The 23,565-nt window shown below is 46.8% G+C and overlaps 1 protein-coding gene across 2 annotated transcripts in view; it reads left to right on the top strand.

Annotated features, from left to right (window-relative positions):
- RSPO3 (R-spondin 3) overlaps positions 1 to 3,127 on the top strand; it is an 84,840-nt gene extending 81,713 nt beyond the window's left edge. Inside the window, exons 5-6 of one of the 2 annotated variants that reach the window (XM_041746541.1) lie at positions 1,139 to 1,308; positions 2,769 to 3,127. In XM_041746541.1, coding sequence (XP_041602475.1) covers positions 1,139 to 1,308; positions 2,769 to 2,804 — 206 coding nt within the window. In that variant the 3' untranslated portion in view covers positions 2,805 to 3,127. Of the gene's footprint in view, positions 1 to 1,138; positions 2,743 to 2,768 lie in introns of those variants that run through there. The other variant, XM_041746542.1, reaches the window with a different exon arrangement.
- The last annotated feature ends 20,438 nt before the right edge of the window (positions 3,128 to 23,565 follow it).

Below are 23,565 nucleotides of genomic sequence, written 5' to 3' on the forward strand. Positions count from 1 at the left end.
TGTGCAAGTCTCGTGCATTCTGCTCAAATTACTCTCTTCCCCTAAAACTCTTAGCACTTTCCTGATGCCAACAGAATGAATCTCAGTTCTTCACCCGGCTCCAGTCTACTTTGCAGTGTGCCTTCCCACATCAGATCCTTTAAAGTCGTGTGGATTCCACTTTTTAAAATAACCCCGTACTGTGAACCTGACGTGAATCCATGCCTCAAACCCAGTTCAAGATCAGGGTTGTCCACGGAACCCAGTATATATCCGATAAATACTCACTCACTTGAGTGACAGAGATGCAATGTTCCTGCCCTCACAGCTGACGGCGTAGGGTTATTGATAAGTTATAGTTACCACCGCTCCAGCATGTGATTGCAGAGGAAATCAATTTCACCATATAAACATTTGTGTTGAAATAAAGTACAGTTAGGGACGCCTGGGTGGCTCAGTGTTTGAGCCTTTGCCTTCAGCCCAGGGTGTGATTGAGTCCCGCATCGGGCTCCCCACAGGGAGCCTGCTTCTCCCTCTGCCTGAGTCTCTGCCTCTCTCTGCGTGTGTGTGTGTCTCAAGAATAAATAAAATCTTTTTTTTTAATTTTTTTTAAATTTAAAAAAGGAAATAAAGTACAGTTATCCTGGTATTCACATATTTGTTATGTAAATCAACTGCATTTTTGTAGATGGCATGCGGTTATATCAGCAGATTGCAAATCTGTAACTGCTCCTTGGAAATTTTTGAATACGAAGTCATGCCTTAAACAGGAGCCAGATAACATAATATACAGGTCAAAAATCCCTTACGTGGCAAGAAATCTTATCAAAACTTTATGTAAAATACTCATAGGCTATTATGTAAAATAATCACCAAACGTAAGTATAGAACTCTCTACTGTTCAAAACTACTGTATTATTAATTGCTTCATTATATTTTGTGCTCCACGTTCACATTTCTGGAAATGTAATACAGATTTAACGAAAAGTAGCTGAGTGAACCATTTAAATAGTAGGTACTTGGTACCTACGGGTATGATAGGCAACCTAAGAGAAATTTAATTCGTTTTTTTTTTCTTTTTCTTTTTTTTTTACGACTTAGAATAACCAAATAAAACATGATTGAATGTATTTTTAAAAGGTGTCTTCTTTCATTTCAGGAAAAAAAGGAAGGGAGAGGAAAAGGAAAAAACCCAATAAGGAAGAGAGTAAGGACGCAGTACCTGACAACAAAGGTCTGGAACCCAGCAGAGAAACCCCGGAACCACGAGAAAACAAAGACAAACAGCAGCAGAAGAAGCGAAAGGTCCAAGATAAACAACAGAAATCGGTATCAGTCAGCACTGGACACTAGAGGGTCCCATGAGAGCGTTGTAAACTCAGATGCTGCTATCTCAGCCAGATGCCCAGGACAGGTGCTCTAGCCGTTAGGACCACAAATGGACAACGTGTCAGTTACTGCTCAGTCTAAACAACATTCCAAATAGTCGCTATACTCTTCATACAAGCATAGTTCACAACAAAGAGCCAAAAGTTCAAAGAAGGGATGTTTTCAAATGGTTCTCTTACGTGCTTCTGTGCATTTCTAAGAGACGAGAAGTTTTGTACATAATGACCGATAGGCTGTAAGATGTACAGCGTCACGATGACATCTGGAGAAGCAACATCTTTTCCCTATAAAAATAAGTTTCCAAGTTACTGCTTTAAGAAGCGAAAGATAGTTGTGCAAATTCAGAGACGCAGTATCCCTTCAGCGCAAATAAGAGATCAGGGAAGAGGAACACCTTTCAAAGAACAGTGTCGTTGTGTCCAGGAGATCTAGAGAGTGCTCAGATATTAGGGCCTGGCCTTGGGAATCCTAGGAGTGATCACCGCAGGAACACCTGCTTTCAGATTGGTTCTATCGCCCTCACCCTGTCCTTCTGCAGGAAACGTGAGGGCGTACACCAGAGCTAAGCATCCTGTCCGGGAGTGGAGAAGGGCACAGTGTGGAAGACACCGTAGCGCTGGAGATGACTTCTGGGCCTCACAGAGCTGTGAAGGGTTGGAATTACCTGGAACAGGTCTCCAGTCGATGTCAGCACTGTGCCGTTCAGCCTCTGCTACCCCCTGGGTTCTAGAAGTCTGTAAACATGTACCTATAACTTCCAAAAGCAAAAATCATACTTACTAGAAGAAAATTCTGATCTCATAGAAAACGAGAACTAGAGCAAAGGAGACTAGAACATGTTTGCAAGGTCGTGTGTTTTCCGAGGGAAAGACGATTTTAATTACCTGCTTCATGGTCCACCTGGAACTAAAAGGGATACTACTTTCTAACAAGGTGTATCTAGTAGGGGGGAAAGCCACCACAATAAATATATTTGTTGATAGTTTTTAAAGCTTTGTTCCTTTTGTTTCATTGCTTGTTCTTTTGGCAAATTGTCACTCTTACAGACTCGTGAACTAGGAAACAGGATTCTGTAGCCTGTGTAATCTGAACATATTACCCTTTCTCAGTGTTTGCTTTTTGGAATCCACCTTTATGGAAGTAGGTAGAGATTTACTTAGAGGACATTAGGAGATATTTATTCAACTTTTCTCTTAATCAACAAAACTCTAACTATAGATGCCTAGGCCTCCCAAAATGATTTCACTGCCCACCGCCCCCCCCCCCCCCCCCCCCCCCCCCGCCAACCACCACCCCCTCACCCCACACCCTCTTCTTTGCTTAGAAATGAGCCTCTTTCCTTGTATGTCAGTTCCTCTGCATCTTGAACATTTGGCCTTTTCTTCTCCATATTTTCTCAGTCTGTGGATCTCTTTTGGGGATTGAAGTCGTCCTAGCTGAAGGCCTCGCCAGTGTTTCACAGAGGACACAGCCAGCCCGGGGCAGGACGAGGCATCTCTGAGCAAGCGGCACAGCATCTCGTGGCCCACCTTAGCCTTCCTGTTGTAATGGAAGGACGCACAGCTGCTCTGCCCACTACACTTCCTAGCCCCCTAACGATCGATGATTCCTGAAGAATTGGCAACTCAGTCTGGCTTCTGGCTGCCTATCTCTGGTCACTCTTTTTCCACCAACTGTACTGTTCACGTGAATTGCTTGGCTTAATTCGTTTTCCACTTCTCTTGTTGTCTTCCAAGATATAAAATTTTTGAATGACGCATTTCTGTTTCTTACTTTGGTGTTTTCTTTCCTAGTCTGCATGAGACGAGTGTTTCAACTAACTAGATCTAGTCCCAATGTACAAAAATGATTCTATTTTCAACCACAACTTATATCACCAAGGAGAAATAAACCTTTTTCTACAAAACTATATTAAGTGGAAGTAGATTCCCATGTTCTAGAACTTTTGGATGGTTTCAGACTTCATCTTTGTCCTCAGTCTTATCTAGTCAAGCATAAGTGGCCAAATTATTCATCTCTTTCTATGTCAATCATTGTCTCCATTCTTTCAAAAAGCAATTACCAGGAAGGTCTGTGCCTGTTAACGCAGTGCTGGAAAAAGAGTCAAGTTAACCAGGACCTAAGGGTTGTGGCAATAACTATCAGTCTTCTTGTGTGTTTTGACTCAAGACTTTTACCCTGAGGTCCTCCAGAAAACAGCAGATAATCTAAACCCTTGATGTAGCACTTAAATAAAAGCAGAATTGTTACAAAGGGAAAAACATGAAAATTAGCATTAATATTCCTAGTTTGGGTGGAATATAAATGAAGACAAAGATAACATCAATTTTAAATGTACCTGTAATAGATCTTTTTTTTTTTTTAATTTTTTTTTTAATTTATTTATTTATGATAGTCACAGAGAGAGAGAGAGAGGCAGAGACACAGGCAGAGGGAGAAGCAGGCTCCATGCACCAGGAGCCCGACATGGGATTTGATCCGGGGTCTCCAGGATAGCGCCCTGGGCCAAAGGCAGGCGCTAAACCACTGCGCCACCCAGGGATCCCCTTGTAATAGATCTTGAGGCACATGGAAACAGTATGATCTTCAAACTGGCAGCCTACTCAACCCCGAGCAGAAACTCACGATCGACTTCTGTACATTTCCCCCACCAGTCACCGAAGGCATTAACTTTCTGCTCTGATTATGTTCCTGGGATCTGGTGACCTGTTGGTGGTAATGGATGGCTGGTAAATTCTTGGTTCAAAGAGAATCGCGAGAGGGCAGCGACTGTCAATCTGTGTCTGATCCACACTCCTGGCCTCCAAAGTCCGCTCTATGACTGAGGGGAGGTCCGTCTTCCATCGTCAAAGTGAGGTTTCAGCCCCAAATGTTAACCAAATGTTAACCACTGGCAAATCACCTGAGTGCTCTGGGCTCCCATTTTCCTAAGTGCAGTGTGAGAGAGGTGGGCTGGAGGTGATCGCTGGCAGGGAGCATGTGACCCCTCTTTTAGTTCGGGGTGATGCCCTCATGAGTCCTCACCAGTGGCAGTGTCCTCCGGGTTCCTCAACTCTGCTCTTTCCCCAAAGTGAAAATGTATAGACTCATAAAGGGTACAGATTGCACTCTGATGTCATTGAATTACAAACTGTTCACGTGAGAGGTTTTTAAACTATTGAAACGAGTAACACTGAGAAGGAAAACAAGGAATATGTCAATACAACTAATGCAAGGAAGGTTTCAAGATATCCTCACAAAGGGAGAGCCCAAAGAAAGTGAGAGGTTCTCTATATAGAGCTGAAGTCAGGCAGTCCGTGTCAACATCTCAGTCTGCTACTTAACTGTCATGCCCTGTGTGACCTTGAGCCAGTTGCGTGGTCTTCATTCCGCATCTGCAAAAATGGAAATGGCAATGCCTACCTTGGAAAGTTGTTAGGAGAATTAAAGGTCCCATCGCTCAATATAATAGTAACTATTCTCTATACAAATAACTATCACTAAAAAAATAAAAATAACTATCACTGAAAAGTAGTGATTAACTTCACAAGTCACACATATAAACCAACTTTATTTCTTTTTTTTTCCAACTTTATTTCTTAAGTAATGATGAATGATACTATCCATATAAATGTACACATGTAATAATTTCAAGGTATATGGGTAAGAATCACAGACATGAAATCAATAATAAGTAACTAAAATGCCAACACCACTTTTGGCTTGAACCCACTTAAAATTGAGAAGTTACTCATTCTTTAAAATACACATATGAATTGTATCAGTGAACATAAATTAACACACACCTGCTTTCCCATGGATATATTTTAATAGCAGAGGAGCTATCTCAAAACAACGGCAACCATTGCTCTGCAAACTCGGGAGAGAAGAGTCCTCGTTTTGAGACTGATTTGTTACTTCTTATAATACAGAGTTCAACTGGAAGCCAAACCTATCCTCCACTGGAAGAATAAAATTAAATAAAGCTGGTGGTCAGATCAGTTGAGACGCTTCCCATTGCTAGCATAGCGCTTCGTCTCACCAAGCGAGATGTACTCTTTTTTATGATATTTCTAAATTTATCAGGAAAACAAGAAACAAGACAAAAGAAAACTGTACCTCCTTTGTGCTAGCCACTCACCCTTTGACTAAGTTATATCATGTAATTGTCCCAAAAGCAGTCTAACAGAGTCACTGATCTCTTTGTTTTAAAAATGAGGAAATTGGGGCACAGGCAAGTGCCCGAAGTCACACAAGTAGCAGTGACCCCGGAGGCCCCTCTCAGCTCTGCCTGAGTCCAAAGCCCATGCTCCTTTTTCTTACATCGGATTTATTATTAATTCCAAGAATGTCTGTGATACACAGTACGAAAGTATTTTCCTGTGATCTGAATTAGTACCTCATGAAAAAGTACCTAAGACATAAAATCCCAGAGGCCCTCACCCAGGGTAAGACTCAAAGCTGAACATGTGTGTGAATGTGTGTGTGTGTGCACGCCTACATCTGTGTCTACACAGATGTGTGTGAGCTCCAGACGGCCTGTGGACTGGCTGGTGGGAGAGTGGATGGGGGGAGGCAAGCATGTTCGTAAAGGAGAACCAAGAATTATGTGCATCAGAAAAAGACCAATGTTTAACCAGAAAGGGAGCAGCAGGTATGGCTCCCTGGGACCGTCCTGGGGTGCTAGAGCCCTTTGGGACTGTGGACTGAGGCCCAGCTTGGCTCTCTCTCAGTGTAAGCAACGTGTTTGCCAACAACACCATCTTTTCCTGGGGTCCTTGTTCAGGATTAAAATGATACAGGAAGAACCATCAACAAGTCTCTCTTACTTGTTGGAGCCACCAAAACAGCTTCCTTCAGATAATGCCTCACTTTCTTCCATATTCAGGATCAATATTTTAATTGTTACATGCCTTTTCTTGCCCATCCTGTCTCTTAAGCATTTCAGAGACCCACATACCCATCATACAAACAGGTTTAAAAAAAAAAAAGAAGGAAGGAAAGAAGGGAGAGAAGGAAGGAAAACAGCAAGAAACAGCAATGACTTTAATTCATAGTCATGAAAATATAGTTGTAAGAGTACCTCAACTAGTAAAAATATTTCATTGGCCGGAAAATTGGCGACATGATTTCAGAAGACAGAATGACATGACCGTAAAAGAATCTGACATATCAACAGTTTGAGAAATTATCTTACGCTTCTGTATCTACAGCTGTAGGCAGTGAAAGATGCTGCTGAAAACCACGTTGAGGCAATCCCATATGTCATCTACTAAATCATCTACTAGAGGTGATATTTTACTTTTAAAAATAAAGAATTGGCAAATATGGATTAGAAAAAAATTTAAGCTAAGCTGAATAATAAGTGTAATTACCAAAGGTTTCTTGCTAATCGAGGTTCAACTGATGAGCTACACTATTGACATCAATTACTATTCTAGTGATCTATCAAACTTCCATCGCAAATAGATTTTAAGCAAGAGATAGATCTTTTCAACCAGTTTAATAACTCATTAAAAAAGTTTACAGAAGCATCTACCTCTATAATAAAATAAAAATAATATAATACATGTATAAGTGCTTTGAAATTGTAAACACAATAAATATATAAGCTACTATGGTCTTTAGCCAGTCACTAGCTGCAGCAACGGATTGCTTTTCCTCATCCCTCCCACTGTGGATTTCACTGGAAACTGTATTCCTAGAGGAAATTATCCATATATTTCCCAAGAAGGAGTTAATGACAGCATTAATGCTTGAGGTGACCATGGATAAGAATGCGGCATGCAGCCTTTCCTTCTGGCATATTTTTCTTTAACTGCTGAGCTACGTCAAAAATGGGGCAGGAGACACCACCTCACTTTGTAAGTTTTGTGGTGCCCAGACTAGGGACATTTTTGAGTCATTTAATGGTACTCTGGGCGCTCTCTCTCCCCAGATCATGTATACTCTTGGTTGGTCCCAACCTCCCAAGAGGTAGGACGCTCTGTGACAGCTCAGTCAACCATCAACCGTCTGGCCATGACTGTCTCTAGATTTGAAAGAAAGAAAAGAAAAATTTCTAATCGTGAAAAGAATGAGGGCCCTTACCTTCATCCCTATAGCTACTCTGTGATAACCATTCACTGCCTCTCCCCTAGAGTGCTAAGCCAAGAGAAAAAAAGAAAAAAAAAAAAAAAAAAAGGCCACACTCCTAGCCTTCAGGCACTGGCTCTCCCTGGTGGCAATGTCAATTGTCCTAGCCTTTAGCCTCTTTCCCTACTTTGGTCCTGTACTTTTCATATGTATGTTTTTTGGTTGACTGGTTTGAGAACAAAAAATATGACCTAATGATTTGAAAATAAATCTAAGAATAGGTTGGAAAAGAAATTATTTAGTAAGTTCCTCTACTCTTAATATGAAACTAAGGGAAAGAATATTATATACACTTCTTAAAGCAGTATTTTAATAAAAACAAAACAAAAGGAAACTAGGAAAACAAAAAAAAAATTAAAAACCCTTGATATTTAACATCCAAGGAAATGTCTTCATGTGGTGACTTTTTAGAACAGGTCCCATCTATCACTAAGTTTGCTCCTACTGATCTTTTTCCCTGTGATAAAAAAATGGTTACAACTCACTTTAGAACACACCGAATACTACAGGAAAATAGATTTTAGCTTGATCCAAACCAGCAGTGAGAATACTTTATGATTCCAATAAGACATAGACAAGCAGAATCCACTTAGGAAAGGGAGTCATTTTCATGCAAGTGAATTCTAGTTTTCTTGATTGCCATCCTAGTCTCCTTTTGAACGTTGGAGGTTTTAGGATGGGAGGGGGGGAAATGAATTATTGGCATACACCAAGATTTCCACTTGTTGATTATGGAATATTTAAAGCATAGCTTAATATACAACATGTAAAGGGCCAAGAGAATAAAGCTTAATCTGTATATCCATATGATCCAATCGAATTTGCAATGGTATTATTTATAGAAGAGATCATTGGAATGTGCTGTTCCAGGTCTCCAGATTTCCAAATTTATTATGAAAATGATCCTTTCTGCAATCTTCAAAATAAATTGTTGGATCATGGACATCCTGCAATCCTAAGCAATTTGAAATTCTGGGCCAGTAGGAGCTTCCTTGCCTCTACCCGTTCCATTCTCCAAAGCAACCAGTCAATTAGATCATAAATAAAGACCAAATTGACAAAGAATAATTAAAAATTAATAAACTTAGAAATTGCTATGGAAAGACATCATCTGTTTCAGGTTGAATACTTTGGGAACTAAGCCACTTTGGGAAATGAATATAAAACCAGTCAGTAGAGCTACTCCCTCCCTTCGTCTGTTCGGGCTCCTACCACGTAATACCAGAGCCTGGCTAGTTTACGGGTACCACTTCTGGAGGCTGCAAGTCCAAGATCACAGTGCAGGCACATCTGGTACCTAGTGAGGGCCCACTTTCTGGTTCATAGATGGCATCTTCTCTCTGTGTCCTTGCACAGTGCAAGGGGCTAGGGATCTTTCCAGAACCTCATTTATAAGGGCACCAATCCCATCCATGACAGCTCCAACTTCATGACCTAAACACCTTCCAAAGACACCACCTCCTAATACAGCTCAATGGGCGTCGGGGTCTCAACATCCGTTAATGAGGTGTCATCAAATAAATAAATACAAAATACAGATTTTGTATAAATAATCAAATATTGAATTGAATTGAATATATTTTGAAATAAATAATCAAAATACAGATTCAGCCATCCTTACTGTATAGAAAATTAGCAACGATGGTGCCTCAAGGGGCCAGAAGAGCTACCCAATTATTACACTTAGTATTTTCATAGGTATGGGCTCCATAAATATTTTCTTAAAATTTTATATAAGGCCTTTAGAGGTGAAAGGCCTTGTGTTGTTTTCTAATAATTGCCTTACCAACCGTTGCGTCCATAATAAATATTAATGTTCTCAAGTCTGTACAAATTAGGAGAAAACATAGGGTTGCTTTTGTAGTTACATAACTGTGTTAGTTTTGAGACCAAAACAGAATCAGAAAATGTGAAAATACAGACGTCTCCATTTGCAGAGATTGAGTGATTTAATTATCAGTTTGAAGACAAACATCTTTAATCTGTAAAGGCAATCGTGACTGAACCACTGAACTAGCCAGCAGAACTATACAAAACTCAGTCACTAAGTTAAAAGTGGAATTGGGAATAATCCTCCAGGAAACAAATTCATTCACAAATTCCTTCTTAAGATGCAAAAACAAAAACATTACTAAGGTAGAAGTAAATAATTAAAAGTGGAATCCCATTTTATTTATTTATTTATTTATTTATTTATTTATTTATTTATTTATTTATGATTTTACTTATTTACTTGAGAGACTCTGAGAAGCCAACCCCCACTGAGCAAGGAGCCCCACGCAGGGCTAGATCTCAGGACCCTGAGACCCTGACTTAACCTACTGACCACCCAGGCGCCTCCACCCACATGTTTTAATTTCCACGATAAGGCTTCAATCTTACTGCAAAGGGCTGCACTTGTGGCTCTGAAGATGCCACACCAGCCCTCACGCACAACTGTCTCCGTGCCTCCAGAGCCCTCACTGGCTACCGCCTTCCCAGCTCCTGTTTTGCAAGGCCCCGGCCTCCCCACCACACACTCAGCCCTGGCCTTCCCCAGAGGAAGACTGAGCACACTCTGAGGGACTCCGCCAGCAGAGGTAGGGAAAACAATGTTTGGGGAAAAAAAAATGCTGTTTTATATTACAGGATAATTTGGGAGGAAGAAAAAGTGCTGTTCAATATTACCAAAGTGGTCACAACGGGAAAGATGAGAACTCCGTTGAACTTCCTCATGCTGGGGCTACAGGTTAATACTGTGTTATTCTGCAACACATAAAGGGAGAGGACCGGGGATCCCTGGGTGGCTCAGCGGTTTGGCGCCTGCCTCTGGCCCAGGGTGTGATCCTGGAGACCCAGGAACGAGTCCCACATCGGCCTCCCTGCATGGAGCCTGCTTCTCCCTCCACCTGTGTCTGCCTCTCTCTCTTTCTGTGTCTCTCATGAGTAAATAAATAAAATCTTTTAAAAAAATAATAAAATAAAATAAAATAAAATAAAATAAAATAAAATAAAATAAAATAAAATAAAATAAAATAAAATAAAATAAAATAAAATAAAATAAAATAAAATAAAATAAAATAAAAAAGGAAGAGGACCCCCTAGTCTCCCAGCGCGGGGCCTACACAACCTTGAAGGAGCACGGCTGCACAAACCCTAGGGGCCCGCCCTCTCCTTGCCCAAAGGCCCACACCAACCCTAGCTAAAGACACACCAGTGGTTCTACCAAAACTCAACCAACTTCTGGATCCTGGAGGCCTTGGGACAGTCTCCAGCCTCCCCGCTGACAGGAGCCAGATTTGTAAGCAAATGGAAGGAGGCCCCGCCACCCATTCTACCTTGAGAGACTTTCATTTCCTGTGTGAGATAATAACTCCAGGAACTCCAACTTTCTCAAGGGGTAGGTAAATCACGTCAAACCCTCTGAGTTTAAAAAAAAAAAAAAGAAAAGGAAACAAAAAGAGTCCTCACAAGGACAGGAAGTATAAAGAAATAACAGAGAATACGCTAGAGAAACCCAGCCGCACACACTCTTCCTTGTGTGACGAAGCTTCGCCCGCACCCACAGTAAATTTTCTTCACTTCAAGAAGCTGTCTATAAATACACTGACCAATGTATCTTTAAAGCATAAAGGGCTTGGACGGTCATAATAAACATTGCAAAATAAATACAAAATAACATCTGGACCCAAAGCTTTGGATGGATTGGATGGATTGGGGGCGGGGGGGAGTGAGACAGAGTGCTAACTTTTTCTTAGTTCTGATAATAAAGTATGGATTTCTTTTATTTTAATTATTATTTAGGAAATGCTTTCCATTATTAACCAAACACAAACCAAGGACATACTGATTTTAATTTGAAATCCCAAAGAATGTGGTACCGTCTGTCCATAGCATCGTTTCACAGGCTGGGCCAATCTTAGTGATACTTCGATTCTTTCGTTTTCTATTTGAAACTAAGAGAGTAAGTGTTCACTTACTAAGCCAGTGCATTTAAAGATGAAAATGGTTTATTTTTAGCTCTAATTATTATTGGGCCTGCTAAACAAGAAAACTACCATCTTTTTGCCTTGGGAACCCCAAACCTCCAATGTAATTCAGTGAGAAAATGAAACACTTCTATTGTAAGAGAATATTACAGTAATTATTACAGTTAATTGCTATTCATTGCAATGACACGCAAAAAGATCATGCTTCGTGTGCATCTCATATGATTCCAACAAGTGGGCGGGGGGGGGGGGGGGGGGGGGGGGGGGCGTGGCCAGCCCCGTTCAGCTGTTTATAGAGACCCCATAGCAACCGGTCAGGCTCTCTTCCTGTGTCACGTAATTTCATGAATCCTTGAGTTTCTCCTAATAAATTTAAGGATTGTTAGGCACTTGTCTAGAAGTCACTTTGCTTATTTCCTGTAAGGCTCTGATAAAATTTTTGTAGGTGACGCAATAAGCGTTGCACGTCCAATGCCAAAGAAACAAAAGCATGATAAACTTAAGTAATTTGTGAGCAAATTGCAATGCTTCCTAAAAAAAAATCATTATGCCTGGAACTCCTGGGTGGCTCCGTGGGTGAGCTCAGGATGTGATCCCGGGGTTCCGGGATCGAGTCCACATGGGCCCCCCTGCATGGAGCCTGCTTCTCCCTCTGCCCGTGTCCTGCCTCTCTCTCTGTGTCTCTCATGGATACAGAAATAAAATCTTAAAAAAAAAAAAAAAAGAAAGAAAGAAAGAAAGAAAATAACACACATTTCATTACATATTCTTTTACTTTCTTTTTCTGATTAACTCAGATGCTGGTTGCTAAGGGATGTTCTAAGTTCTAGTCTTTATCACATACAGTTTTGCAAAGGTTGGAGGCAGGTCAAAGGCACCAGGCTCCAAGCTGCAACAGACTGGATAAAGCGAGTGGGAGAGAGCGCTAGGAAGCAGGCTGGGGTCCCCGGACTGAGGCCGGGCTTGCATTTACCTCCTCCCGGCACCCATGGGGGGGGCGAGCGGGGTGTCAGCGGCTGGGTGGGCTGGAGGCCCGGCCCGGGAAGCCTGACGGGGGCTGCAGGTGCGCGGCCCGGGAAGCCTGACGGGGGCTGCAGGTGCGCGGCCCGGGAAGCCTGACGGGGGCTGCAGGTGCGCGGCCCGGGAAGCCTGACGGGGGCTGCAGGTGCGCGGCCCGGGAAGCCTGACGGGGGCTGCAGGTGCGCGGCCCGGGAAGCCTGACGGGGGCTGCAGGTGCGCGGCCCGGGAAGCCTGACGGGGGCTGCAGGTGCGCGGCCCGGGAAGCCTGACGGGGGCTGCAGGTGCGCGGCCCGGGAAGCCTGACGGGGGCTGCAGGTGCGCGGCCCGGGAAGCCTGACGGGGGCTGCAGGTGCGCGGCCCGGGAAGCCTGACGGGGGCTGCAGGTGCGCGGCCCGGGAAGCCTGACGGGGGCTGCAGGTGCGCGGCCCGGGAAGCCTGACGGGGGCTGCAGGTGCGCGGCCCGGGAAGCCTGACGGGGGCTGCAGGTGCGCGGCCCGGGAAGCCTGACGGGGGCTGCAGTGCGCGGCCCGGGAAGCCTGACGGGGGCTGCAGGTGCGCGGCCGGGAAGCCTGACGGGGGCTGCAGGTGCGCGGCCCGGGGAGCGGGGCGGGGGCTGCAGGTGCGCGGCCCGGGAAGCCTGACGGGGGCTGCAGGTGCGCGGCCCGGGAAGCCTGACGGGGGCTGCAGGTGCGCGGCCCGGGAAGCCTGACGGGGGCTGCAGGTGCGCGGCCCGGGAAGCCTGACGGGGGCTGCAGGTGCGCGGCCCGGGAAGCCTGACGGGGGCTGCAGGTGCGCGGCCCGGAAGCCTGACGGGGGCTGCAGGTGCGCGGCCCGGAAGCCTGACGGGGGCTGCAGGTGCGCGGCCCGGGAAGCCTGACGGGGGCTGCAGGTGCGCGGCCCGGGAAGCCTGACGGGGGCTGCAGGTGCGCGGCCCGGGAAGCCTGACGGGGGCTGCAGGTGCGCGGCCCGGGAAGCCTGACGGGGGCTGCAGGTGCGCGGCCCGGGAAGCCTGACGGGGGCTGCAGGTGCGCGGCCCGGGAAGCCTGACGGGGGCTGCAGGTGCGCGGCCCGGGAAGCCTGACGGGGGCTGCAGGTGCGCGGCCCGGGAAGCCTGACGGGGGCTGCAGGTGCGCGGCCCGGAAGCCTGACGGGGGCTGCAGGTGCGCGGCCCGGGGAGCGGGGCGGGGGCTGCAGGTGCGCGGCCCGGGAAGCCTGACGGGGGCTGCAGGTGCGCGGCCCGGGAAGCCTGACGGGGGCTGCAGGTGCGCGGCCCGGGAAGCCTGACGGGGGCTGCAGGTGCGCGGCCCGGGAAGCCTGACGGGGGCTGCAGGTGCGGGGCCCGGGGAGCGGGGCGGGGGCTGCAGGTGCGCGGCCCGGGAAGCCTGACGGGGGCTGCAGGTGCGCGGCCCGGGAAGCCTGACGGGGGCTGCAGGTGCGGGGCCCGGGGAGCCAGCGGGGGGCTGCAGGTGCGCGGCCCGGGAAGCCTGACGGGGGCTGCAGGTGCGCGGCCCGGGGAGCGGGGCGGGGGCTGCAGGTGCGCGGCCCGGGAAGCCTGACGGGGGCTGCAGGTGCGCGGCCCGGGGAGCGGGGCGGGGGCTGCAGGTGCGGGCCGGGGAGCGGGGCGGGGGCTGCAGGTGCGCGGCCCGGGAAGCCTGACGGGGGCTGCAGGTGCGCGGCCCGGGAAGCCTGACGGGGGCTGCAGGTGCGCGGCCCGGGAAGCCTGACGGGGGCTGCAGGTGCGCGGCCCGGGAAGCCTGACGGGGGCTGCAGGTGCGCGGCCCGGGAAGCCTGACGGGGGCTGCAGGTGCGCGGCCCGGGAAGCCTGACGGGGGCTGCAGGTGCGCGGCCCGGGAAGCCTGACGGGGGCTGCAGGTGCGCGGCCCGGGAAGCCTGACGGGGGCTGCAGGTGCGCGGCCCGGGAAGCCTGACGGGGGCTGCAGGTGCGCGGCCCGGGAAGCCTGACGGGGGCTGCAGGTGCGCGGCCCGGGGAGCGGGGCGGGGGCTGCAGGTGCGCGGCCCGGGAAGCCTGACGGGGGCTGCAGGTGCGCGGCCCGGGAAGCCTGACGGGGGCTGCAGGTGCGCGGCCCGGGAAGCCTGACGGGGGCTGCAGGTGCGCGGCCCGGGAAGCCTGACGGGGGCTGCAGGTGCGCGGCCCGGGGAGCGGGGCGGGGGCTGCAGGTGCGCGGCCCGGGAAGCCTGACGGGGGCTGCAGGTGCGCGGCCCGGGAAGCCTGACGGGGGCTGCAGGTGCGCGGCCCGGGAAGCCTGACGGGGGCTGCAGGTGCGCGGCCCGGAAGCCTGACGGGGGCTGCAGGTGCGCGGCCCGGGAAGCCTGACGGGGGCTGCAGGTGCGCGGCCCGGGAAGCCTGACGGGGGCTGCAGGTGCGCGGCCCGGGAAGCCTGACGGGGGCTGCAGGTGCGCGGCCCGGGAAGCCTGACGGGGGCTGCAGGTGCGCGGCCCGGGAAGCCTGACGGGGGCTGCAGGTGCGCGGCCCGGGAAGCCTGACGGGGGCTGCAGGTGCGGCCCGTGGAGCCAGCCGGGAGCTGCAGGCCCGGCCTTGGAAGCTGACCGGGGCTGCAGGTGCGGGGCCCGGGACGGGGCGGGGCTGCAGGTGCGCGGCCCGGGGAGCGGGGCGGGGGCTGCAGGTGCGCGGCCGGGAAGCCTGACGGGGGCTGCAGGTGCGCGGCCCGGGATCCGGGGCGGGGGCTGCAGGTGCGCGGCCCGGGAAGCCTGACGGGGGCGCAGGTGCGGGCCGGGGGAGCGGGGCGGGGGGGGGCTGCAGGTGCGCGGCCCGGGAAGCCTGACGGGGGCTGCAGGTGCGGGGCCGGGGAGCGGGGCGGGGGCTGCAGGTGCGCGGCCCGGGAAGCCTGACGGGGGGGGCGGCAGGTGCGGGGCCGGGGAGCGGGCGGGGCTGCAGGGCGTGGCCGGAAGCTACGGGGGCTGCAGGTGCGCGGCCCGGGGAGCGGGCCGGGGGCTGCAGGTGCGCGGCCCGGGAAGCCTGACGGGGGCTGCAGGTGCGGGGCCGGGAAGCGGGGCGGGGGCTGCAGGTGCGCGGCCCGGGGCGCAGGGAGGGCACCCGGGGCGGGTGTCACGCTGGGGGTGGGGGGCGCCTTGGGCTGCGGCATGTAACCCCCTGCAGCCAAGGACAGACACTTCCCGGCCTGCGGGACAATGAGGGCAGCCTGCGCCCCGCCACCCGCCGTCAACTCCAGGGCCCGCGAACCGCTGCGGGAAGCGGGTGGACGCGCACCACGCAGTCGCCCTCTCAGCCTCTCCCAACACCTCCTCCAGGTCTCTCTCAAATGCCCGCATGGCTCACTAATTCTCAACAAGACAATTTTTTTTTCTTTTACTTTCTCCTTTATTTATGCCCCTATCTCCTTCTCTATGAAAACACATTCAGTAAGGCTGGCTCACCCTAACCGGCCTTTCTAGCTGGGCCCAACCTAGATCTCTCCCTCCCTAACCCCCCGGGGTTAAGCGTCTCAACTTTTAGGCAGTATTGCCTACTTTTTGCCCAAAACTGACATGCAATTTATGAATTTCCCCTTTTGTATAGGTTACTCTGGAAATAAATTACAGGTAAAATGAAAAATGGGTGCAACAGTCCTTTTAAAAATGTAAAATACAGAGTGTGATAGTAAGTGTGATCTAGTGTGGGACTCAGTTCTGAATCCCAGGATCAGGCCCTGAGCCGAAGGCCTGTGCTCAACCACTGAGCCACCCAGGTGCTCCCATAAAATACATATTTAATATAAAGTTTAAAATATGAAGTATAATCATATTGCTAACACCAGTTTAAGGATGCCCTAACTCCTCCTCAAACACCTTGTAAGCCAGTGTTTGAATCATGAAGATAAATCATCAACAAGAAAGAAAACTGCTTACGACAACCTAGTAGAAAAAATTTACCAATAAATAATTCGGGTCTACTAAACATTATTTTATATTAAGCATATTTTTTTCTTTTTTATGTTTGTTTTTCTTTTTACGAATACATGCGGTGGCAGCCCCCCATATGCAGCCATATTTGATGAAAACAGTTATACTCTTATATTTTGTAGCTCCATCTTTCACGTATTGGCACACATTCAGCTCTGCTTTTAAAAATTAGATGATTTATTAATGCATGTAGTTGCTGATAGGAAGCATCTTGTGCTTAGCATATTCAGCAGAAATAGGGCTAAATTGTCTCCGTCATTGACGTCATCCTCATTTGATGTCTAAAAACAGAAACCTAATGTAATACGAATAGTATAGACCCAATGATAAATATAGAAGTTGTTTTCTGCCCAATAGAAACTCAGAAAGCCAGTAAAAATCTCCCAACTTCACAGTTCCTCCTAAATATAAAAGAGAGAAATGCTTGCTTTCAAGTCAGACCCTAAATCATAAAATAATTTCTGATCACAAGGATCAGAAAATCAAGCAATTTTCTCATATCTATTGTACATTGTTTTTAAACAATGAATTACCTTTTATCACCGACTCCAAACTGCTCATTTTTTTTAATTCCTTTATTTTCAAAACTTTTTTTTTTCTTAAATAACAGGGCCTACCCTGGTAAACAAAGGTAAATTCTGAAGACTGCACTAAACTTGTGTATTTATATCTGACAAAATTCTAAAACTAGTATCAAGCCATTGATAAAGTAGCAAGGCCAGAGTTCCCTGTCAAAGGAGACTGTACAGGCCACCTGGAATCTCCCCCGGGCTCAGACACCTGGCTATGCCTGAAAAACTGCACTTTCCGGGGCCTCTGGGGGGCTCAGGGGTAGAGCATCTCCCTTGGGCTCAGAGCCTGACCCCAGGGTCCTGAGATCAAGTCCCGCATCGGACTCCCCGCAGGGAGCCTGCTTCTCCCTCTGTCTGTGTCTCTCTTGAATAAATAAATAAAATCTTTTTTAAAAATTGCACTTTCCTGTCATGTTTATTCATTCGGTTGGTTGGTTGGTTGGTTGGTTTAGGAGGTTTTTTGTTTTCTCTGAGTTTTTAAAGTAATAAATTAGGGAAATTTCATAGACCATATCTTGAATTTAATAAGGGATTTCTGTGAACTTTTTTATGAACAAAATTTACAAAAGCAGCTAGAGTGGGATGGCTGTGTATCTGGCTGAGCAACTCTGCGTAAGGAGTAGTAATCATATTATCCAGTCAGCCTACGGGTCCTCCTATGGTGCACCAAGGTGGGCGTCCTTGGTTCTTTACCATTACTCCATCTCAAGGGCTTAGATGAAGCTAAAGAAAGCACGCTTACCTAAATTTGAAAAAAATAAGACAGTGATGTGGCGCCTGGGTGGTTCAGCCGGTCAAGTGCCTGCCTTTGGCTCAGGTTGTGATCTCTGGGGCTTGGATCCCCAGAGCCACCCTTGTCAGGCTCTGGCTCAGCGGGGGCTCTACTCCCCCTCTCCTTCTGCTCACTCCTCCCCTGCTCGTGCTCAATCTCTCGCTCACTCTCTGTCTCAAATGAATAAAATCTTTAAGAAAAAAAATAAGGCAGTGCTGAGAGAAATAACTGATATTTTAGATAAGAAAAATTAAAAATGGAAAACAGCCAAACAGTCTAGGATGATAGACTGGGACCAAAATGATAGAATCAATAAGAAAAAGCAAGCATCCGTCTAGATTAAAGTTCCAGGAACTACACAGGAACAGAGAAGTAATGGCTATTGGCGTGGGGAGGGGAGGCGATAGGGGGGTGGGGGGGATCAAGTCCTAAAGGTTTCACTTGATGATGAGCTGAATAGGAGCTGAGCATCTGATGAGGCGCCTCAAGGAGCTGGTGGGGCCTTAGGGCTGTGGAGAGAGCAGGTCGCTTGTACCTCAGGGTCAGGTCCTGGCACCCAGCTAATCTGAGTGTCTGAGCATTTTCTCAGAGGCTCATAATAAAATCCCTTTAACGCTTAGTTCGGAATCTTGAAAAGTGACAGTTCACCTGTACCCTCAAGCCACAGTCTGCTCAGGTTCAGCCCCGAGCATTAGTGGGAAATGTGAGGCCAGGGAACCCCAGCACAGGAGGTGGGCTTTTCCCAGGAGGGGAGAAGATACAGATTTGCCTAAACTCCAGCCCCCCTCTCCAGTCCACCCCTGTCTTGAAAGAAGCATCCAAACTGCAGCTAGAGCAGGGAAATGCAGGCCTCAGTTTACAGAGAGTGTGGTAATGCATTGGATTCTGGGTATGGGGCTGGGAGAGATGGAAGGGAGGACTGCAGGAAACTCCACTCAGACTTGAAGTAACACAGATCAAAGAGCAGGAGGGACAAATTCTGGCGGGGATCCGGGGATGGGGGGTGGGTGTGGGTGGAGGAATAAGAGCCCGAAGAATTAAAGTTCCTGTTACTGTTTTTAAAGCTTAACTTCTCGTTGAAACTCAGAACATCTAGCAGGATCCTACTTCCCTCTCACGGGCAGCTGCCACTCCTGACCCCCCACTGCACCCCCCCACTCCTCAGACTGAGGATTGACCAAAGCCTGGAGCAGACCAGTCATCAGCTCAGCGCCTCAGCCCTATTTCTGCTGCATCTTGGATGACCGTGTCTTCTGTGCGGATAATGTCTCCAACACCGTATACCTCTAGACAGACACCCCGGACCAAAGCACATTCAAAATTCTTCCAGCTTTGGATATATCTCTTCTGGATTGCCACTCTCTTCCACTATATCCAAAAATTTCTTCTCCCTCAACATGTTGGTCCACAGTCGATCCTCCTCAATCTCATTAAGGACTACCATCCTTGGTCCTTTAATTTATCTTAATTTCTCATCCTTCTCCTGATTTCATCCAATTATCCAGCTCGGCTTCGTTTTCCTCATTCATAAATGACAGTAGTCATACTCATGTCACGTAGTCGATATAAGAATAAAGAAATAAATTAGGGAAAACACACAGCATTTCTCCTTGCTAAGAGTGAGCACCCAATGACCACTATCAATGCTGGTCCACCTGCAGTTTAGGATTTAGTACTTGAGAAACTCTCTTGCCTTAATGTCAGTATCCTTGTCCTTTATTCTTCTTCTGCGTCTATTTAGCAACACACTGGTCCTAGGTCGACCAGTTACTCCCCTTCCACTGTCGTATCTGGCTGCCAAGCACTACTGAAAACAAATGCCACAACCACCAGAGCTGATGCCACTACCGACGGCAGGTCTGCCCCACCAGCTGAGCTATTAACACCCCACAGCAAAGCTTTAGGTCCGCTGCTTCTCTCATTCCCCACAATGATGTTTTCAAACGTTCAGTCTGACTTTCTCCATCGCACTCAGCAAGTGAACTCCACTTTTGTAAGGAAGCAGAGACCACTCTGACTACGTCATGTGAGCCCTGGGCATGATATACAACTGATGAACCACGGAGCTCTACTTCCAAAACGAGTAATACGCTCTCTGTTAATTAATTGAATTTAAACTAAAAAAAGAAAAGAAAAAAAAATAGAGACCATCACACAAGAACATTCTCCACTTCCTGTCTCTCCATATGACACAAACAAGTGAAAATATAGTCAGAGCTAGACTTATCCTTTCTCTTTCTGTGTTAGCTAAGTGGTTGTCCTGCATCTTGAATGTCAATCCTTCCATCTGTTCTTTAAATCACATCTGTCAGGGCAGCCCGAGTGGTGCTTCTATTTAGAATTTTAAAACTTGGAAAGAATGAAGGGAAATAAAATATAATTTTGTGCACCGGTTTAGTATCTTTGGATCCATTTTTACCTGTTGAAAATCCTTAGACTTCATGATTCAAGTTTACTGGTGAAGGAGAAAAATTCTTCTAAGAAGTTAAGACTAGGGCAGAGCGGGGGAGCTCAGCGGTTTAGCGCCGCCTTCAGCCCAGGGCCTGATCCTGGAGACCCAGGATCGAGTCCCACGTCAGGTTCCCTGCATGGAGCATGCTCCTCCCTCTGCCTGTGTCTCTGCCTCTCCCTCTGTGTCTCCCATGAATAAATAAATAAAATCTTTTTTAAAAAATCACATCTGTACATTTTTTGGGGACCCTCACTTAAATCAAGTGTATTTCCTCTCTTCTGTATCTTTAACGTCTCTTTTTCTTTCAGCATCTCTGTCTTGTCTCTTTATCTCCTAGTGATCGCCTTATTTTTCCTTTTCTTCTTAGAGCCACGTTGCTCCAAAGACCAATTATGTACTTACCTCCACTTCTCCATTTCCTAAGACCAACTCAAACACTGTATCTGTGCTTCTTTATCTCCATTAAATCCAATCCTACAAACATCTTCCTAGTTGCTAAAAAACAGTAGACATGTTTCAGCTCTTACTTTACAGGACCTCTCTGTTATTTATCATCTTTCTTCTCCAAATTCCTTCCTCATACAATTGTTATGGCATCGAGTACTCTTAATTTTCCTCCTTTTTCTCCCATAGGGAAAATCTCATTCACTTACAGGATTTTAGTTACCATTTAATGTTAATACTCCAACATCTCAGTCTCCAACCCTGGTCTACTCCAACCCTGGTCTCCATGCAGCTAATGGAGAGTTCAAGAAAAACAAAACTTCTTGACTTGGATGTCCTATATATAACATGTCAAACTGTTATGTCCCAAATTGAACTCACCATCTTTCTCCTACCTTGAAATTTGCTTATCTTCTTTTTTTTTTTTCCTGCCTTGGCAAACTATCATATCCCATCCATTTTGTCAGTTCATAGACTATATCCAACCACCACATTTATCCAGTGATGAAGTTGTCAATTTTTTCCATAATATTCCTTAAGTCCATAATTTTGTTACTGCTATTCTACAATCTTTGTTGTACACTTAGCCTTCCACATAGTTTCCTACAAGACGTTCCTCACTGTGTCTGCCACAGTTACTGGAACCATACTGATCACCCACATGGCTGCCAGGCATCCTCCCAATTGAAATGTCCCCCCAAAGCTCTCCGTTGCCTTTAACAAATTAGTAACAACTACCATTTTTTAAAAAACTTACTATGTACGTTGAGGACTTATGGGCCTCTTTGCTCAGAAGCCCCTGGACAGGCTCATTCTGGGAGACTTCCCCTCTCATGCAGCCTGTGCAAGTGCTGCCCAATAAAGCTTGCTGCATGTTCCTGCTTCTCATGGGCATGTTTCTTTCTTGATGAGCCCCAAATTCCTTGACCCCTAGCAGTGGTCACATTGTACTCATTTCAGGATAAAATCCAAACTTTTTAGCAGAGCATATTGGAGAATTCACTTTCTGGTCTTTGTATCTCCAGCCTCATTTCCTGCAAACACTTTCTTTTGCGTCTGCTACATGCCAACAGTAACCCGTTAATTGCATTTTCCTCACCTTTGTGCTATATTAGCTTATTTGTTGGGATAATAAAATAATACCCAAATGTCAGCAGAAACTTTAAAACCAACCAAGGTTGATAAAAGATCTGATCACTTCCTCTGAGGAGGCTCAATTCAAAAATCATTCATCCATTCCTTGAACAAATATTCAGCACATACTGACTACTCTGTACCTGGTATTCTTCGCAGTACTTGGAGCACATCAGTGAGTAAAATAAACACATGCCAAAAAAAAAAAAAAAAATCCTGTGCTGGGAAGCTTCATTCTGGAGGAGGTTAGGGTAGCAGTTGGCAAATTTAAATACAGTGGACTGAGCAGATTTTAGGGAGGTGACATTTGAGTTTGGGGATAATATTTCAACAGAATCAACCTGGCTTCTAGGTTGAGAGTGGATATTAGAGGAAAGGGAACAAAGGAAGCAGCTGAGAAAATGGTGTCTTAAAGTAGACTGGTAGCAGCAGAGCTGGTGTAGAAGGTCAGGTTCTGGAATTATTTTGAAAGCAGAGCTACTAGATCTGCTCCTAGGTTATAGGTTATTCGTGGGGTATGGAGGAAAGAAAGGAGTTAAGGATGACTCCAGTATTTTTTTATGGGAGCAACTGAAAGGATTGAATGGCTATGGCTGTGAGGGGGAGCACTCTGGGTCAGATCTTAGCATTTATTCTCCCTCCAAGCATAACCTCTCTCCTCAATGAACTGTGAGTGTTATTGCATATAAAAACTTTGAAAAAAAAAAATCTTGATCCCTAGAGAAAAAAAAAATTGAACCAAGCAACCCCATCTCAAAATGTACAAAAAAATAATGACAAGTGGGTTGGATCAGCATGTTCTAGATACTCTGATAGCCCATATGGTCCAAAGCATAGTACAAATCAAACTGCATCCATAATAAATGAGTCACAAACAGGAAACTTTTAGGACTTGCAAGAATGCAGTATAAATACAACTGGATTTGAAGATTTACCATGAAAAAAACCTTTGTTTTATAACCTTCCTCCTCTCTTCTGTTACCTTCTAACTTGTTGTTCTTTTCTCTTTTCTAAAATTATATTTTGTTTCTTGGCATTGGTTTTATCCTGAAATTAAAATGTGATTTCCGGAGCATATGTGGATTAAAGCTCATCCAAATCCATCATGTTTTATCTTAATCGGCCTCCTATTAGCAAAGCAAAAAGAGCCAAACCTACTACAGAGCCTAATTGGTAACAGAGGGGCGCTGGTGACTCTTCCATTGAGAGGAGGTGAAATAGGTACTTGACTCATGATATGCCCAAGGAAAGTGTACAAACTGCTTTAAAAATAGAAAAGTCCTGGGATGAGAAGAATCAAATATTTATGTCAGCCTGAAAAAAAGAAAAAAAAAAGAACAATGCATGTATTGTAAGGCCCAGAGACTCAGGAACTCGGCATTCCATCTTGGGAAGTGACTTTAGGCAAGTCCTTTAACCTCTCTGAGTTAGTTTCCCCGGGGGCAGGGCATCAAGCTGTACTTTCTATCTTTTTTCTTTCTGCTTATCTTAGTCTTTCTTCCTCTCATCTGTACTTTCTTTCACTCCATCTTCCTACCCGACCTTCATTCTCCCTTTTTCTTCCTTCCTCCTCTTCCTTCTTTTTATTTTATTTTATTTTATTTTATTTTATTTTATTTTATTTTATTTTATTTATTGAGAGGGAGTAGGGGGAGAAGCAGAGGAGGAGGGAGAGGGAGAAGCAGACTCCATATGTAGTGAGCGGATGCAGGGCCAGGCTCCCCCACCAGAGATGCTCAACCAACTGAGCCACCCAGGGGCCCCTCCTTCCTTTCTTCC

Source organism: Vulpes lagopus, chromosome 2 (assembly GCF_018345385.1).
Source record: "Vulpes lagopus strain Blue_001 chromosome 2, ASM1834538v1, whole genome shotgun sequence".
Classification (NCBI taxonomy): Eukaryota; Metazoa; Chordata; class Mammalia; order Carnivora; family Canidae; genus Vulpes; species Vulpes lagopus.